We start from the raw sequence: 18,946 nt of genomic DNA, 5'->3' as shown, positions 1-18,946 counted from the left end.
TAGTAGCCATAGTCTACAGAAGTACAGAAGACTCCCTTTACCTTTTGTACTTTTGCTCCATGGCAGTTCCACCATCAGCTCCAAGTAATTTCTAGTTAAGGCATATTCTGGCATTGACTGAGGCATTTTCTTTAATCTAGAAGGACAGATAAAACTGAAATGTGTAACTTAAGCATATTTGTTCCTAGAGATGTGCGCTCATCAGTTCTGTATTTTAAAATCCTAGCAAGTAATCTGAACATGCTAAGCTTCACTTCCAACCGTGCTGCACATGTTTAACTGCTTTTAAAGCCACAGTTACTGGGTTCATCCCCTGATTCACTTTGTGTTCCCATGATTTTGCCTCTTCTCTCAAGTACAATTTATCAGCCAGATGTGTGGTTCCCTCCAGATGATTTGGACGACAACATCTGTAAACCATGAACACGGGCCACACTGGCTGGGGTGGATGGAAACTGCTGTCTGAAACAGCTGGAGGGCACTGGCTTCGGAAGGCTGGATTACGACGTATTAAAAGTGTGGTATTCAAGAATACAGAAAACATGAAAAGTCAAGCAATAGCTTCAAAGATTGTAAAACAGATTTTAAAATCAGATTTTAAAACAGAATCTAAATAAACTACCTACCTCTTTACCTCTTTTACACACACTTTTAGAGCCTGCTCAGGCATACTGGAGGTTCGAATTTTCCTTTCAAGGATAACAATATCGTTGTGGTCTTCATCCTCCTCCTCGTCTTCAGCAGTGCCTGGAAAGTGGGTGATCCTTCGAATGGGACGTATTGCCACAACCTACAAAGTTTGAAAGGCTCTAAGATAGCAGGAACTTTCTTTGTGTGAGCTTGTGGCTACTGCACTAAGCAACCAGTTACCCAATTCATTCATTCGCTTTATTAAAAGATTCCTATACCACTTTTCATTCACAAAAATAAATATTAAAGCAGTCCACACAATGATAAAACAAAAATCATTATTGGGAAAATCAGTAAGAACCATAATAATGACCTGCTAAAAATTAACTGCTAAAATTGTTGCTATTTAAGGATGTTTTAACTGCTGGTTTAGTGATCTGATAAAAATCACATGGCTTTATATTCAGGTGTACGTAAGCCACCCTGGGACCAGCTGATAAATGCAGATGCAAAATAAATAAATATTTCATAAAATATATTTAATAATGCCTTTGTCTTTATCACCTACTCTAACGTTATGTCAGCCCCCATACAAAAGCAATAAAACACATTATTTAATTATAATAATTAAGAGATTACCCTTTTGTCATCATCCTGTTTGGATTTTCTAGTTTTCTGAAGCAGTTTCAAGCCTTCAATCTGCCTAACAAGCAAGGGTATGGTCATCTTGAACCGTTCCTCCAGCCCAACAGCATCTAAAATCTAACAGAAAGGCACAACATATTAGGTGTTTTTTCTCACCTACTACAGTTTACAGACTCTCTCCCACAAAATAAATTTGCTCTATTTGAAATGTGTCTGTGCCGCTGTATGGAAAAATCAACAAGCGGTTAGCTTCAAGGAACGTATCGGAATGCTTCCAAGGATGTTCTCCTGGGATAAAGGAGCAAGGAAGCCACGTTGTAATATGAAGATGCCTAACTGAAAATCTGTCCTATCTGCTGATATTTTAATCTCATGTATATCTCTCTGAGTTTAGCCACTGTGTGTCTGCCTAGTGCAGGGCTGGGGGAGCTGTGGCTCTCCAGAGGTTGCTGGACTGCTCCCATAATCCCTTCCTATTGGCTATACTGGCTGGGGCTGATGGGCATTACTAGTCCAGAAGCACCTGGAGGCCCACAGGTTCCCCTGCTTTACCTGGAGATTGAACCTGGGACCTTCCGCATGCACTTTACATATTTGCCATTCCTAGCGGTAGGGTAGCCAGACTTCCCCTAAAGAAGCAGAAAAACCTATAACCCATGACCCCAAAAGGAATGCGCTATACTTAATGTACAGAACAAATCCACTTTTATTTCTTTATAAACAATGCATTGCTTAACTCCAATAGTCTCTAAATGGTTTACAACACAAAAATATAAATCAGTTAAAACTGTAAGATCACACTACAATTTAAAATGCCTGTGGGAATAAGAAAAAACATTCAATAGGCACTGGAAGTTCAGTAGGGAGGGAGCCTGTCTGGCCTCAGCTGGGATTTCCATAGAATTGGGCCCACAATACTAGGGAGAGGGAGTGTTTGCCACAGACATAAGTTTAGAACGGATGTTCCATGTCAAAATGTATGAGAACAGTGTGGTTTTCAGGATGTAGGTGTATACCACTTTATCACCAAAGCTACACACTGTGATGGTTTATACATTTTTTAAAATTTATGGCAAAGGGCTCAAGGCATTTATTTCTGCGCCAGCATACTCTTGCTTCATCCTTTTGATAAATGGAGCACTTGGAAACTGAGCAGAGTTGGCTAGAACAGGAGACACTCTTTTTCTTTGTTCAGTCTGTGCAAAGGCAGCACAACCTACCTGAAGCTTCTCCTGGTTGCTGGTGCGGATGATGGAGGTTAATATATCTGGTAAAGCTTCCCTAGGCAGGTTGTCTAACAGGCGTCTCAGTTTAGCCACTGCAGGGATTGACATATCCAGCATCTCAACCAGCTTCGTCATAGAAAGAAAGAAAAAAACGTATAGTGAATTTTCAGAACAGATATCATTTTGGATAAGCTGCACAAACCTATACCATTACACAGCCCAGAAAGGAATCTGTCTGAAACTTTCTCAATTGCAGCAGTTTAAAAAACCATTTATCTTCAGGCAAATCTCCTTCATGGATCTACCTGAACAAAGAAAGAAGATTGATATCAAGAAGTCTGTCAGCACTGCTGACTCAAGAAGAGCTTGAGGGGCTTTTCTGCTGTACAATTTGACTGTCTTTCTGATGCAATCATCCTCAGGAGTTCATTTGCTTTGCATAACATGCACATCTATTACTCAGGGCAAGCAGTAGCTTGCAGCAAGCCCCGCAGCCCTGCCAGCATGAACCACATCTTAAAACCATGTATGGAAGCACTTAGTTTATGTGCTCCTTTGCCGAGTCCAAAAGGATCAGCAAAACAGAGACACAAGCATCTGTTGCCGATTATCAGGTAGGCAAGCCCTTAGGTGTCCAAAAGGATTCCCAGCAAAGAGAACCTTAACAGCATGAGGGATGAGGTAAGTCGCCACATACCACACAAGGAATCAGTTGTACTGAATTTTCCTATCACTTCTTAAACTGCCATCACATGAGTCCCTCTTCCTGTTAAGGGCCTTTTTTTGTAGAGAACTTTGCAAAAGCAAAAATGGTGCTTCTTGGGCCCACTAGAGATTTCTGAAGTGGTGGTTTTGAATATCATCAAAAGCATAATTAACAAGGAGTTGCTGCCCCTGCTTATTCTACTCACCAACTCAGCCTACGCCCTTCGCCCATCCCCAACAGCTAACCAAGCACCCTCCTTCTATACCTCAACCACCCCCACCCAGCTCACCCAAAGTCTCTCCCCTCTTGCCACAGTTGGTGTGGTCACCTACCGGCAGCCTCATAAACATGATGACACCTTACATTTTTATGTGTATAGGAAGAAATGCAACTATAGTTGGAGAGTAGACACATATAATGAATCTCCCTTTTATAGCTTCAGAGCACTGGTCCACCCAGACAAATACTATTCATTCTGGATGGCAGAAGCTTTCACGGATCTCCTGCTTAGTTCTGTCCTTGCTACCTGATGCTGAAATGCTGTTAACTAGAGATACCAGGCCCCCAATGCATGTGGTCCACCAGTGAACTACAAGTCCTTCCTCTATGATCAGATGGGCTGCTGTTTATTAAATTTCTATACCACCCTTCAGCCAAATATCACAGGGTGGTTCACAAAATAAAAATAGAAAATGAGAACATAATACGTACAAAGTTTTTATCTTGCCCTTCCTCCCTAAGGAACCCAGGGCGACAAATACACAAATTACAAAACAACTGAAACATCTAAAAGCAATTCCGGTACAGATGCAGACTGGGAAGCGTCTCTACCTAAAAGGCGAGTTGGAAGAGTAAGGTCTTCAGCAGGAGCCAAAAAACATCAGAGACAGCATTGGTCTAATATTTAACAGGAGGGAATTCCAAAGGGCAGGCGCAGATTGTGAAAAAACAGACCTTTTGATAACATGGTATCTACAAGAGGCTCTCTCCTGCAGAGTAGAGTAATTGATTGGGTATATAAGGGGGTGAGTTTGACCAAACTGCGGGAGGTAGTGGAGGACAGAGGTGCCTGGCGTGCTCTGGTCCATGGGGTCACGAAGAGTCGGACACGACTAAACGACTAAACAAACAAACAAAAATAAGGGGGTGAGACAATCTTTCCGCTATCTACATTCAACAGCCACTATAGATCAGCATTTCCTACTTCCAACCACCTAACCTGCAATGCATATTTATAGAACTGCTCTGACAGCTCTCCCAGTTCCTCCTCGGATGTAGACTTGTTGGTGAACTGTTCCAGCCGATCCAGCTGTTCTACGTCAGCAACAGGGTAGGGCTTCTCCTTCACAAGTTGCAAAATCTGGAACCTGCAGAGGCCCGTTATCAGCAAAGTGTAATGCGGCTTTGGCCAGTTGCTGCCAACCACCTGGACTGCCAGGGCTGCTGTGCCGATCCTGGAAGCATTAAGAGGATGAGTTATTTGCTGTGACACAACAGAAAGAGTGTGCTTTGATTGGAGCAATATAGCTCCATCTCATGATTTTGTTGTTATATTGCCATTGTTTTTAAAAACTGTATTGTTTCAGCCACTTCATTGTTTGCCACATTGGATCCTTTGGCAGGACAGACAGAAGACATTTGATAAATAAAGAAAGCAGTTTTATTCAGTTTTATTGACTATAGGTGCAGCTAAGATTCATTTTTTAAAAAATTGAGTTATTGGACCAAGGAGTGCAACACTACCTACCACCTTCTCTTCATTGTCATTTTTCTTGTGTCATGGGAATGTCCTGACCCGCGTGCCTAAAATCCTGAAGAGCTGCTGCCAGTCCGTGTAGACAACGACTGTAATATATCATTGTACTACATGTAACAAAATGCAGCAGAATTATCTGCATGTATTAGGGTGGTGTCTTTGATTGCAAAATTACTACCATCATGTTGCAAAGTCAGCCCAGTGATTGGCCAGGGAGTGATTAGAGCTGGTGAAAGAGCACAGTAGAGCACATGATTTGCACGCAAAAGATTCAGGTTCAATCCCTGGAGTCTGCCAGTAGGGCTGGAAAACTCCGTGTTTGAAGACCTGGAGAGCCACTGCCAGTCAGTGTAGGCAACACAGACCTAGATGGCCCATGGTCTGGTTCAGTACAAGGCAGTTTCCTCTGTCCCTCTTTGAACCAGCTTTGCACACAGAAGGTCCCAGGTTCAATCCTGGGCATCTCCAGGATGGGCTATGAAATACCCCCTGCTGAAACCCCGGAGAACTGCTGCCAGTCAATGTAGGCAATACAGAGTTAGATGGGGACAGATAGGCTTCTGTCCAACGCAGCTTCCTATGCTCCTATCGTGGCTCAGGGTGGGCAGCTAACAAGGCAAGTGCAGGGACGGACGACTCAACTAATAATAATAATAATAATAATAATAATAATAATAATATTTATTATTTATATTTATTACTTATACCCCGCTCATATGGCTGGGTTTCCCCAGCCACATGAGGGAGAAATAGCTGTGGCCAAGAAGGGGAGGGCCGTCGGAAGGAAGAGGGCGCGGTTGCCATGGCGACGAAGACCAGGCCCTTAACAGGTAGTGAGAAACAGTTCCCAGGGCGACAGGGGACGTATCTCTGGGAGGGTGGGCAGCTACCATGACAACAGGGGGAGCACCGCGATAGGAGGGGAAGGTAGCCATGGCGACAGAGGGTGTGTGGGGGGGTAAGAGGCTCCCGGCGGTTGCCGTGGCGACGAGAAGGGTGGGCGGGGCTCCGACCTGTGTAGCGGGGGCAGCGCGTCGAGGTCGCTGGGCGGGTCGCTGGTGTCGGGGATGACGCCGATGATGGTGCTCTTGAGCGACGTGCCCTTCAGCAGCCGGCTCCGCACCAGCTGCATGTTCCGCGGCGAGTCCACGCTGGCGCGCATGGTGGAGCCCGGCAGCAGCACGGCCTCCGGAGTCAGCAGCAGCGGCAGCCGGCTCGGGATCTGGATGGCGCTGCCGCCCGACGACTGGGACGACGCCATGGCGAAGCGCTCGGCGAGGGCAAAGGCCGCGCGTCAATCGTTTTGCAGGCCGCGCTACGGCGGCCGGCGAGGGCCAAGCGTGCACACTGCTGCCCCCTGCAGGCTGCAGGGAGCGTTGCGCCGTTTGACCCCCGCGCTATGAAAACTAGTTCATTAAAGGAAGCGAAGGAAGCGAATAAAAACGATTAAGTGGGGAGAAAAATATTCAGCTCAATAGAATCACCTGGCCCTGGATACATAATTTGAAAGTTTCCTTAAAAAAAAACAAACTTTGGTCTACAATGCTTTTTTTAAAAGCACTTTCTATTAATTGTTTTGTCTTGCAATCCTGAACACACTTAGGAGATAATAAACATCTGAGACTCGCATCTGAGTAAACTTGCAGAGGATGATACTGTTAAGAGAATGCTTAATCTCACCAGTGTGGTTGCATTTAAGTAATAGTAAAAACTCAAACCTCCATGTGTATTAACTAGAAACTTTGCAGCTAAGATTGATTTTCTAGGAATCTGCCAGAAGAAGGCTAGCTCAATGAAGACAAATATTCCTTGCCTTTATCCACAGGGCAGCTGTCATGTATAGGAAAACTTACTCGTGGATTGTGCCCCTTATTGATTAAGAGGACATGCTTACCAACTAACTGGGGTGGTTGGGATGACCTGGCGTGATCCTCCACCTTTAAAAGGGTGGCTTGATGTGGAAAAATTAGTTTTGTCACAACTTGGAGAGAAAGGTAATCACTAGCTAATGTGTGTTGATCAGATTGCTGTTAAAGGAGCAAGAGCCAATTAAAAAGTTGGCAACCCTAGAGAAAGATATTTTATTTTACTAGCACTAAAATGTATTGAGCCAGTCCAGAACAACATAGAAATATTCATCACATAGACTCAGTTATAGTATTTCCTACCTGGACATTATTTCTGCCTGGGAAATTTGTCTTGTTTTCTCCATTTATATTTCGGAAGGGACTTACTTCAGGCAACTTATTCTGCAGCTGAAAACTCTAGAAATATTTGTTCCGCTTTGAATACCGTACTTTGGTTGTCATCCACCCTGTTGCTGTGTCTACTACATCCACAAGATGTCAGGACAGCACACAAAATTCAATTTATGGAATTTGTTGCTGTAAATAAACTATATTTTGTGACTACATCTTTCACAGCAGCCTTTATATATTTAATGAATAAAACATTTCCTTTGCTTAAAATCCCATCAAATATTTAAAATATATATAGAAAATAAAGCAGTGGTTGAAAACAAAATAAATTGTGCACAGGTGCATTTAGAGCTAGCTGAAATCCTTGAGTCTTAAGGGCTGCTTTGAAGCTGCTATGCCACTGGAAATTTGCCATCCCCCCCACCCCCCCACCCCCGATCATCTACATTCTGAAATGTGTGAAATTATGTTTGGCAAGTCATTTAGTCAGTTTATCTCTCTTGCATTAATGATAGCAAAGTGCCACATCCCAGATTAATAGGTGCTTGTGAATCAAAAAAGCTTTGTAGCATCACTTGTTGTGGAAAGCCTCTCAGCCTCCTCTGTTCACTTTTTTGAATAAGGACAGTAATTATGAAATGTTGCAAGCTTTGGGAGATTTTATCACAGCTTTGCCCGTTGCTGTGCTTGTGGTTTGAAGTGATGCAATCAACTAATGCCATTCAGCACCTGAAAATTGCATCAGTTTATAGTCTGGAGGGGTAACCTTTTTTCTCAATTGCAGCAAAAACTTGTCTCCCCCCTCAACCCCACATTGCCTATGACAAGAATGTCTCAAAATGACTGTAACTGACCAGTATGAAGGACCCTATGACTTGAAAACAGATGCTGAATGTACTTTTGTTACCTATGAAAAAAAATCTTTAAATAAAAAACAATTTAAAAAATGAAGAGTTTTGTAGCACCTTAAAGACTAACATATTTGTTACTCCTGGGATGGGGAACCTCAGGTCTGGGGGACAAATCTTTCCAACTAGTCCTTGGAACTGTCCCCAGACTATACACCTCAGCTGTTTTTCCGCACCCAAAAGGATTAATTTTTTTATTGTCTAGAATGTGCCCTTGAATCTTGATGGTGCCTTTTGCTTGTCTGGATGCTGAATAGAAGGGGGGGGTGTTTAGAAATTAGCCTACTATACAAAAGTACCATTTGCACCCATTGCCTTGCCCACTTTTGCTTCTGGCTCCACCAAATACTAACATGTGGCCCCTGAAAGCCTGCCCTGAAGGAAATGTGGCCCTCGGGCTGAAAAAAGTTCCCCCAATTCTGATGTATGTGGACTGCAGTAAACACGAGTTACAGGTGATTTGCAGGTAAAGGAATATGTAGGAAGCATCCTGATATCAGTGCCCCATCCATACTATACATTCATATTCTCACAGAGCTGCAATTCTCAGTGATTCAATCCCGCTTCCCAGTGAACATTGGGAATTGTAGTTCTGTGAGAAGAATAGGGGCATCCTAGCAAATCTCAGCATCCTTAGGAAACTACAGCTCCCAGGATTCTTTGGGGGGAAGCTATGGCTCTTTAAAGTGGTATGATAGTGCTTTAAATGTACAGTGCTGATGGGGCCAAAATCAGATTATCAGTCCATCTAGCTCAGTATAGACAACACTGACCGACAGCAGCTCTCCAGGGATTCAAGAAGAGGACAATCTCAGCTCTGAAGGTGTTAGGAATCAAACCACAGAATTACCGGTCTAACTAGAGTGTGTTATCTAAGGATCCCCTGAGATCTAGGAAATGTGAATCAACTTCTGGTTACAACTATACTGGTTCCACAGTGTTCTCTCACACCTGCACTTTTAAAAAAAGAGCTTTGGAATCACAGAACCTGCAGTTCCCCCCAAACTGACTTATGAGGAAAAGCAGCAGTCAATGGATTACTCTTTAGTTCTGATCCAACAAATCTCGAAAAGTCAGTCGTTGCTTTGCTACTGTATTAGATAGAATGAGGTCCCATTGGGTATCTTGGTTTATCCTTTACTGATGTGATCTGAACCTTTTAAATAAGTAATGGTGCCTGGGGATCTTTGATCAAGTGGTGTTATGTCTTGAGTTACTCTGCTGTGTTCAATATTAGGTCTAAACAGAGTAGAACCTGTAAATACATTAATTTAAATAGCTCTATTAATTTCACTGGGTCTACTTTTGAGTAGAACCTGAGTGGCTACAACCCAAAGCCTATAGGTTTTACCTCTGCACAGAATGATAATTGTGGTAAATACACTCATTGCAAAATCCTTAACTGGCCACAATGATTGTTCTGTGCCAGATAGTACTTTTTCTTCTCCCAACAAGTTATATATTTTTTGACTAAGGGATTGTTGCTTGTGGAATGTGCACACTCATCCCCCTTTCACCTCTGGTTAGCAGAGTTCTTTACAAATTGGACCTGCATCAATCTCCTATTCAGGCCTCCAGGTAGCCCTTTCCAGGGGAGAAACTTGGCTTTATTTCACACAGGTCAAAGACCCAGTTTGGCACCCCACCCCATGTGCATTTCCATGCACACACAGGCTGGGAACCTCAATGGTGCCCCTTTGAGGCTTCACCCGGGGCAAAAACCCTGGGCTAGTCCCACCATAGCTACAGCTCTGCCCTTTCCCAGGATACTCCATTCCATAACTCACACTTTGCCTGGATTTCTGTTCCCTGCCCAACAGCATTCTGTGCTCACTGAGCATGCTCATTCTTACTGAAGGGTAGGGTGTCCCAATTTAGGATTCCCCTTTCTATTTTTTTCTTTATTTCTGTTTGCTACATCTGATTGATTACCATGGGAAATGGATGCTGGACTACGTAGGCTTTTGATCTGATCCACCAGGGCTCTTCTTAAGGGGTAACATTTTAAACTCCTTTGCCTTCTCCAAGGTTACCCATTTCCTTCAACCAGAACTCCCATTTTAATCCAGAAACAAATAAATGCAGACATGAACCAACCGTCTCAGCTATCAGAAGTCTGAGAAATCTTGGGGAAATTAATTATTCCTAGCTGTGCTATGTCACCTGGGGCAACAGCCTTGCCATGCAATTCTTAAGGGGGTGAAGGGATCTCAAGGTCTTGATCTGGAGAGCCCTCATGCACGACTGAGCATCGTGCATCTGCAATCAAAACGAACCTTTGGACTAATTACATTGGCAACTATTAAAACTTTTGGACATGGAAAAGTTGTTTGTTAAAAGAACTTCATTCTTTGACTGAACGGGAGAAGGAAGTTAGCTGGATCTCACATGACACGGTAGGTAAGTGGTTAAAGTGCTATTTTATTATAGCAAGTTGGGTAACCACGTAATTCTAGGACTTCCTCACCCACACCCACATCATCAATTTTTTTTTTGTTATTTTGGAGCCTGAAACCTGCAAGAGTGAATTATTGATTCTGGAAATACTTACCAAATGAGTGTTTTCATTTGGGAATACCTTTGATGTGTAGCCAACACAAGTAGATTCTTGTTTTCAGTTGTTCAAATTTGGAGTGCCTCATTAGTTCTGTCTTAGTCCTTTGAATTACTTTCTCTAGAAATAATAATTATCTGAAAGCGCTATAGGAAAGTAAGTTAGGAAATAATGTGCTCTTCTCTGTAATTCTAAACTTGTCTAAGATTGTAGTAAATCTGAGTACTGAGTATGCTTCAAAGAAACACACACTTTCAGATTATTCCTCAGCACCTCTCATTAGACTGCTTGTATTGAAAACATTTGTTTATGAATGCTTACAAAGGGCCATTGCTTAGTGGCAGAGGAAATGCTTTGCTTCTACAGGGTCCCAGGCTCAACGCCTGACATTTCCAAGTAGGGCAAGGAAAGACTGTTGTCTGAAGGCCTGAAGAGCTACTGACATCCCCTTATATAGACTAGGGGAGGAGGAATTGCAGCCCTCCAGATGTGTAGCTAAAAGAAACCATTCCCAGGTCCAGCTGAAGTGAGATGATCCATTCTCACCTGCTTAGGGAGCCTGGGTAGGGAAGGCGCTCTCGCTCACCTGGAGATACAAGCCCTCTCCAGGTTTCTCCTGCAAGGTCTGACAACCCTGTGATCCACTTCCAAGCAGTGTTGAAATCCTGTAACTTTTTATACCGTAAAATGTTCCAGGTGGGGCTGTTTTTCTGCTCCACTTTTCTTAAGACCATATAACTCCAGTCCTGAAAGCCCTACATTGGCTCCCAGTACATTTCCGAGCACAATTCAAAATGTTGGTGCTGACCTTTAAAGCCCTAAACAGCCTCAGCCCAGTATACCTGAAGGAGCATCTCCACCCCCATCGTTCAGCACGGACACTGAGGTCCAGCTCCGAGGGCCTTCTGGCGGTTCCCTCACTGCGAGAAGCGAGGTTGCAGGGAACCAGGCAGAGGGCCTTCTCGGTGGTGGCTCCCGCTCTGTGGAACGCCCTCCCATCAGATGTCAAGGAAATAAACAAGTACCTGACTTTTAGAAGACATCTGAAGGCAGCCCTGTTTAGGGAAGTTTTTAAAATTTGAAGTTTTATTCTGTTTAATGTTCTGTTGGGAGCCGCCCAGAGCGGCTGGGGAAACCCAGCCAGATGGGCGGGATAAAAGTAAATAATAATAATAATAATAATAATAATAATAATAATAATAATAAAAATTAATACTAAGTCATAGTGAATGAGTGCCTCTCTGAGAAGCAGTTACTATTCCCCGGTCACCCAGTGAGCTTCATGGCCAATTGGGGATTTGAACCCTGGTCTCCCAGGCCATGGTCCAGCACTTTAACCACTGCATCACACTGTCTCTCTAATATATAAAATCCTACCCATCTGGAGGAGTCCTGCTTAATGACACTTTCCATGCAGGGTGGATCTTGCCCATTGTTTACAAGCAGCCAGTCCCTGGGAACAGCTGCTAACTTCATGTGAACATTTTTGTTCAATTACGCTTGTCCTGTTCTAACACTCAGTTAACAATGCCCTTTTGCTCTGAGATTTTGCTGCTTCTCTCTATCAGGCAGTTTTTGCTGCAAAACACGTTCACAAAACCGCCACCTTTTTTTTCCTTTTTTTTTTTTGGCTTCACAGCAGCGTGGGGTTTATTTTTGCTTTTTTTCTCCTTTTTTTTTTTTTTTTTTTTTTTGCTAATTGTCTTGCAGACATTTTAAATAAATATCCTCCATGTTAATGACCAAAGTGAAAAAGACAAAGTATGTAATTTCCCAAATCAATATGAAGAAAGCGAAGAATGAGTAATAACACTAATTTCACACTCATTTGCTAATCGGCACGCTCTGCACCCTGTGCCAAAAAGATTTGCTTCTTGTCAGTCAGAATAAAGTGTGCAATTTAGCCAAATTTGCATCCCCTTTGCATAATTTGTTGTTCCACTTCCAAAATGTGGGAGTTTCAGTCGATTTAGAAAGATTTGTCAAGAAGCGAGGATGTCAGAATTAAGCACGGAGGTTCAGAGATGCTCGTTGAAAGGATATTAGAACCCCATGCAGAACCCCCTTTCAGAACCTTCGCTCTTATAGTTAATTAAGAGATCCTATGAAGGAATCTGCAAATAAGCAGAAGAAATCTGTTTACATAGGAACATAAGAAGAGTTTACATAGGAACATAAGAAGCTGTCACAACAAAAATACATAAATACTGTATATGCAGTAAAAAAGAATGTTTAAAAAGTTAAAAACTGACATCAATTTACCATTGTGGGAGGATGTATTCTTAATTGTCTGCAAATGCCTAGCAGAATAGAAAAAGTTTTCAGCAGGCATTTCAAAACAGAAACAGAAGGCACCTGCTGAAATTTTATTGGCAGTGTGTTCCACCGAACTGGTCCAATGATGCTAAGGATTCGGCTTATTGTTGTCATCAAGTGAGCCTCGCGAACTCGGGGAATGACCAGCGATGCTCCTGCAAATGATCTTAGTGATCAAGCTGGGATAGAAGGGTTCAGGCGGCCCTTCAAGGTACCGGAACCCAGAACCTAAGTTATTCAGGACTTTGTAAATTAATACAAGGACCTTGAACCTGGCTTGGTAGTAGATTGTTGTGTCACAATACATACAAGATAATGTAGGAAATGCAAGAAGCAATACAAAATGCAAGAGAAAAGCAAGGCAAATATTTAGTGCAATGGATGTGCCATTTCTCATCCTCAACCACAAATCCACAGCCACACCACTGGCCACCTAAATGAAGCTGGTAGAGCATAGTCTGGGAACCCTTGCCATAGAGGAAAATGGGCTCATCATCTCCCTTGTCTTAAAGGATCATTGCCTGAGCTTCTCTTCTTAGCATTTGGATGAGTTCCTTGGGAAGAAGGGTTGATTGTTAAACCACTCTGAGAATGGTAGCTCTGTGCAGGGAACAAGAGCTTCCCAACCACTGTCAGCACCCTAACATTCTCCATTTACCCAGATTCTTTGGGAGAAGCCACTTTAAATGTATAGTGCAGATCATGTGGCCTGGGTGTTGACAGTATGGAGGTTAGACGGGCCAGTGGTCTGACTCAGAATAAAGCTGCTTTCTCTGATCCTAGATGCAAAGACCAGTAGATCGGGCAACTGTTCTATCTGGTAGAATGCCTTTCCCTTACAAGTATGAAAAGCACTGATGGTGTCATCATCTCAGCGCCAAGTTACAGCTTATCTGTTTTGCACAGGCGTTTTAGGTGTTCTTAAGTGGGTGACTGTTTAGCCTACCCCTGCTGATTTTAGCAGCCTCCATCTGTGTTTATTCCTATCTATCTTCAACAAGCTCATTCTAGCGTCTTGTTGATGTTGTTGTTGTTGTATGAATTTGGCTTTGTAATTTATTTTACATTGTATACCCCACTTGGTACAAATGTTGAATGGTGGGCTGTAAATCTTCTAATCAGAATCATAGAATTGTAGAGTTGGAAGGGACCCCTAAGGCAGAATAGGGTGGTACTATGGCTTCCTTTGATCTGGACACTATACTTCTGTTGATGCAGCCTAGGATAGCATTAATTTTTGTTTTGTTTTGTCTTTTGATCTGCTGCTGCTGCATCACACGGTTGACTTCTGTTAAGCTAGGGGTCTACTAAGACACCTAGATCCTTGCATAGATACTGCTGCCCTCCACCCCATATTTCTGCATCTGATTATTCCTGCCTAAGTGTAGAACCTTTGTCCCTAATTAAATTCATTTTGTTAGCTTTGGTCCAGTTCTCTGGTCTGTTAAGGTCATCTCGAATTCTTATTCTATCTTCTGAAGTATTAGCAGCGCTTTCCAGTGTGGTGTCATCTGTACATTTGATGAGCGCCCCCTAATTCCTACACCCAAGTCATTTATAAAAATGTTCAAAAACACCATCAGGCCCAGGACAGAACCCTGCAGTACCCACTTTCCCCCAGGATGACAAGGAACCATTGGCGAGCGCTCTTTGGGTTCGGTCAGTCAAGCTTCTTCAACCAGCTGGAGCATGTGTGAGGAGGAAAATGTATGAATAACCTAATAGAAGGGAGGAGTTTCAAATGCGTATCAAGCAACCGCACCCACCCTTGTGAATGGCAAGATTTAGAATCAATCTAGAATGAAAAACAGCACATTGAAGATGAGTGAGAATGATTATGCACTGAGCAAAACTACACTTTTTTTTTTGCTACAAATGGGCTGGTGGGCAGGCCGCCTACTCATACCATCTTCTCTTTCTCGATCTCCCCAGTTCAGTGGTTACTCTAAACCAATTCAGCTCCTTTTCAGTAACAAGAGCAGCAGCAACCATTACCTATATTGTGTAGTTGAGCCATCCGTGATTCCTTAATCAGTTTTTGTGCCCTGGCTTGAAAGAATCTCTGTTCATTCCTCTTCAGATGGATTGGGAATTAGTGCCAGTTGGTTGTTTAAGCTCTGGGCATGGAATCCGTGCCAAGACCTGCTGGCAGCTGCGGATACTCATCAACTGGCAAGAATAAACCCTCAGAATGCTCTTTGCAGCTAACACCATGCAACAGAAAGACATCTCCCCCCCCCCCAGCTCTACCCTAACAAAATCAGTCTCCAAAGCTTTATAGATTTCCTCCTTATCCTGTCTGCATATTTATTGGCTGAAGGATGATCATTCCACAATAGGTATATGCTAGGAATATTGGTTTATGAACCTCACACAAAAAAGACAAAATAGAAATCTAGACAGTGATATTTTCTCTACCAGGAGAATTGAGAGATCAACAGGGAGAGAGTGTCCATTGATGATAATTTCTTTTCTGAATTGTGGATTCTTGGTTGTGTTGAAGCATCAGCAAAACCGTCTGACTGAGGGGTGTTATTAATTGCGCTAACCTGAAGTTTTTATTTTAGATGCAAAGATTAAACAGATGCAAACCATTCCATGGCAGGGAATCAACTGCATTGATTTATTCTCCCTGGAATTTGCTATTTGAGTGCAAACCTCACCATTTTCCCTGGGCAGTTCCATCAATTGATACAGATGAATATGCATTTCTGATCTTTTGTAAAGTGTTTGCAAATAATGTTTATATTTAATTTTCTCCCTCTGCAGAACCCAGAGCTCTGATTTCATAAGACAATGCCCAGGAAAATTAGTACATGTATTTCAGAATCCAGCAATAACAAGGCTGATGAAGATAAGAACGGGGTCACTGGTTTGACCTATGTGAGTAAAATTGTTGTTAGGGCAGCTATTGCTTTGCTAGTCAGATTATTTTTTAAGTCTGGAATGGTCTGTTAATGTTCTATTAAAGGGAGTTTATGGGTCACAGAATGACTCCTAATAGCTAGGAATCTCTCTCTCTCTCACTCCCTCTCTTTCTCATGAGATGAGCAGCTGATCTCAGATAATATGACACCCCTTCACCTGAAAGAAGTAAGCAAATGTGTGCCCCCAGGCTGGGTGCCCCAGACTCTCACTATCTTGTTAAAGGGATTCATGCCAGAAATTTAAGCAATTAAAGTGGATTAAAGCATTCCTAGTACAATAAATCCACGGGAGAAAACCTGACTTCCTGAGGTTAGAGGAGTGCTGAGCAAATGCTCCAAAAAGCATGGAATGAACAAATGATTAATAGGAAGATGCAAAAAAACAAACAAAAACAAAAAAACCCTGCACTGTTGTATAACCTCTCCTCCCTAAACCAAACAGAAAAAAATGCTCAATAAAGGCTGGGCATAGTCTAAACGCTGCATTTGCTTTGTTCAAGCAAATCAGGATGGATGCTCCTCATGGAACTTTGAAGTGTCAGGCATAGCCCTATTGGCTTTAGCCCAAACGTAGCAGAGTTTTCCTGCACAGCGAAGAAGCTAGTTGCGGCGGTAATGACTAGTCAGCTAGACTCAGAATAACTATTTACAGGATTTATTAAAAGAAAAAAAATAAAACCAGCAGAGTTTCTGCATACAAATAAAAGCAAAATAAACCCTCTCTTTCTCTCTCTCAAAACCATACACAGCCCTTCTACTCCTAACACACCTCACATCAAACTGAGCTAGCAATCCCTTGATAACAGAGTTGAGTGCTGGTCGTTAACCAATCAGAGTGAGTAGTTTCTAGGTCAAGCAGACCTGGGCTTTCTGCCAAGAGTAAATTGACACTGCCCTGAGTTAATTGTGCGAAGCTAGAATCTGCAAGTTTCCCACGAGAACCAATTAACAGAAACTGAACACCCCCTCACAGATTCTGCTGAACAATTAACACCAAATACACCTATGTAGGAGATCATTTTTCCAGCAAACCTAAACCCTTGCACATTCGCTTGTTCTTTATCTTTGCCAATGGTTTAGTTAACACATCTGCTACATTTTCTTCACTTGATACATAAGTACAGGTGATTACATTGTCTTGTACACAGCAACGTACATTTTGGTATTTTACAGAGATATGTTTGGAACGTGATTTGAAACCCTCTGTTTTACTTAAGGTTATACAAGCTTGATTATCAATGTAAACTTGTACTGGTTCTCCACAATTTACATTTAAATCTGTTAACAAATGCTTGAAATAAATCACCTCGTTGCACAATTCACTCAATGCGGCGTACTCTGATTCCGTTGATGACACACTTACAACGTCTTGCTTGCGTGACCGCCAGCTGATTAAAGCTCCACCGACCATTATGACTAGTCCTGTGACAGATTTTCTATCCGGCAAATTTCCCCAGTCACTATCACAGTAGCAACTCAACATTTCATCCTCTGAAGAATTTAATTGTAACATATAGCCAATTGTCTGTTTGAGATACCTCAGAACTTGTTTTACCCCTTTCCAGGCATTTAGTGTGGGTTTTGAGACCAATCTACTTAATATGCCTACTGCATAGCTAATATCAGGTCTGGACCACTGTGCTATATACAATAAACTTCCAATTACAGAGTGATATACATCAGGATGTTCAAATTCAGGACTCTCATCTATATGAAGTGTTTTTATGAAACCTGGATCCATAGGCACCACTGCCCCTTTGCAATCCTGCATCCTGTATGTAGTCAGTAGTTGTTTAACTTTGTTCTGCTGACTAATTAGACAGCTGCCATCTTGGGCCCAGCACACTTCCAACCCTAGATATGTCCTAACCGGGCCTAAGTCTTTCACTTTGAACTTACTGGACAATTGTTTGGCAAACCTTTTAGTTTGTTTATCTGTTTTGCAAGCATACAAAACATCATCTACATAAATCAGACAAAACTCTTGATCACTGCCTGTACCACGTACATAAACACAATTGTCAGCTGTACTCTGCTTGAAACCAAATGACACTAAGGCCTCATGGAAACATTTGTTCCAAGATCTTGCAGCCTGTTTGAGACCATATAGAGCTTTGTTTAATTTTAACACTCTATTGGAACCTGTCTCATAACCAGGCGGTTCGGCTAGATACAGGTCTTCTGATATTGATGCATGTAAATATGCAGTCTGAATGTCAAAATGGTTTAACAGGAGTTTTCTCTTTGCTCCAAGCGTTAAAATCAGCCTTACACTGTCCCCCTTAGCAGTAGGGGGAAAAGTCTCATCATAATCTTTTCCAGGCCTCTGAGAGTATCCTTGAGCCACTAAACGAGCTTTGTATTTGTACTCTCCTGTCACCAGAGGTTTAAGTTTGTACACCCACCTGCAGCCTACAATCTTTGCCCCCTCAGGCGCTGCTACTGGTGTAAAAACCTTGTGCTCATTCAGAGAGGACATCTCTTCCTCCATTGCCTGTTTCCAGCGCTCTGCCTCCTCTTTTGGTAACTTTAACACCTCCTGAAAACTCTTGGGTTCTGCAATTACACTAAACACATTTGCAGTATCTGGGGAAAAACGCACCGGAGGCACTCCTTTGTTTTGTCTTTTAGATCTTCTGGGAGAAAATTTTTCTTCTGACCCACTTTCCTCCTCAGAACTACGACCTCTCTTTTGTTGCTTAACAACTGGTCTTTGGCTAACTCCACTTTCTTGAGAGCTCTTATCTGAACTTTCCTCCCCCTCAGACTCTGATTCTCTGTGTCTACCTTCAGAGTCATGAAGCTCCTGGGAAGGTTCAAACCAAACCTCAGTATTGGCATGTAGTCTCTCCCAGCCACTATGTTCACAAAAACTGGCATTCCTGGAGATCACAATGCCATTTGTCCCTTCAGCAAAGCGGAAACCTTTTCCCAGCTCCTGGTAACCCACAAACACTAACTGCTTGGTCTTAGGATCTCCCTTCTTCCTCATTTGTTTTGGAATTAATACCCAGGCTTTTGATCCAAACACATGCAAATGGTCAATTTTGGGTTTTTTCTGAAACAATTTAAAGTACGGG

General features: G+C 42.5%; 1 protein-coding gene across 3 annotated transcripts in view; it reads right to left on the bottom strand.

Moving 5' to 3' along the window:
* Positions 1–10,652, bottom strand: part of LONP2 (lon peptidase 2, peroxisomal) — a 50,108-nt gene extending 39,456 nt beyond the window's left edge. Inside the window, exons 1-6 of one of the 3 annotated variants that reach the window (XM_077931520.1) lie at positions 10,621–10,652; positions 4,427–4,661; positions 2,496–2,627; positions 1,270–1,392; positions 627–790; positions 42–136 (exon numbers count right to left, since the gene is read on the bottom strand). In XM_077931520.1, the coding sequence (XP_077787646.1) occupies positions 42–136; positions 627–790; positions 1,270–1,392; positions 2,496–2,627; positions 4,427–4,661; positions 10,621–10,637 (766 nt within the window). In that variant the 5' untranslated portion in view covers positions 10,638–10,652. Of the gene's footprint in view, positions 1–41; positions 137–626; positions 791–1,269; positions 1,393–2,495; positions 2,628–4,426; positions 4,662–5,976; positions 6,261–10,620 lie in introns of those variants that run through there. The other 2 variants (XM_077931521.1, XM_028740216.2) reach the window with 2 other exon arrangements.
* Positions 10,653–18,946: the final 8,294 nt, after the last annotated feature.

The sequence above is a fragment of the Podarcis muralis genome, chromosome 7 (assembly GCF_964188315.1).
Source record: "Podarcis muralis chromosome 7, rPodMur119.hap1.1, whole genome shotgun sequence".
NCBI classification, from domain to species: domain Eukaryota; kingdom Metazoa; phylum Chordata; class Lepidosauria; order Squamata; family Lacertidae; genus Podarcis; species Podarcis muralis.
The sequence above is the reverse complement of the archived record's forward strand: the minus strand, read 5'-3'. Positions and strand labels throughout refer to the sequence as shown.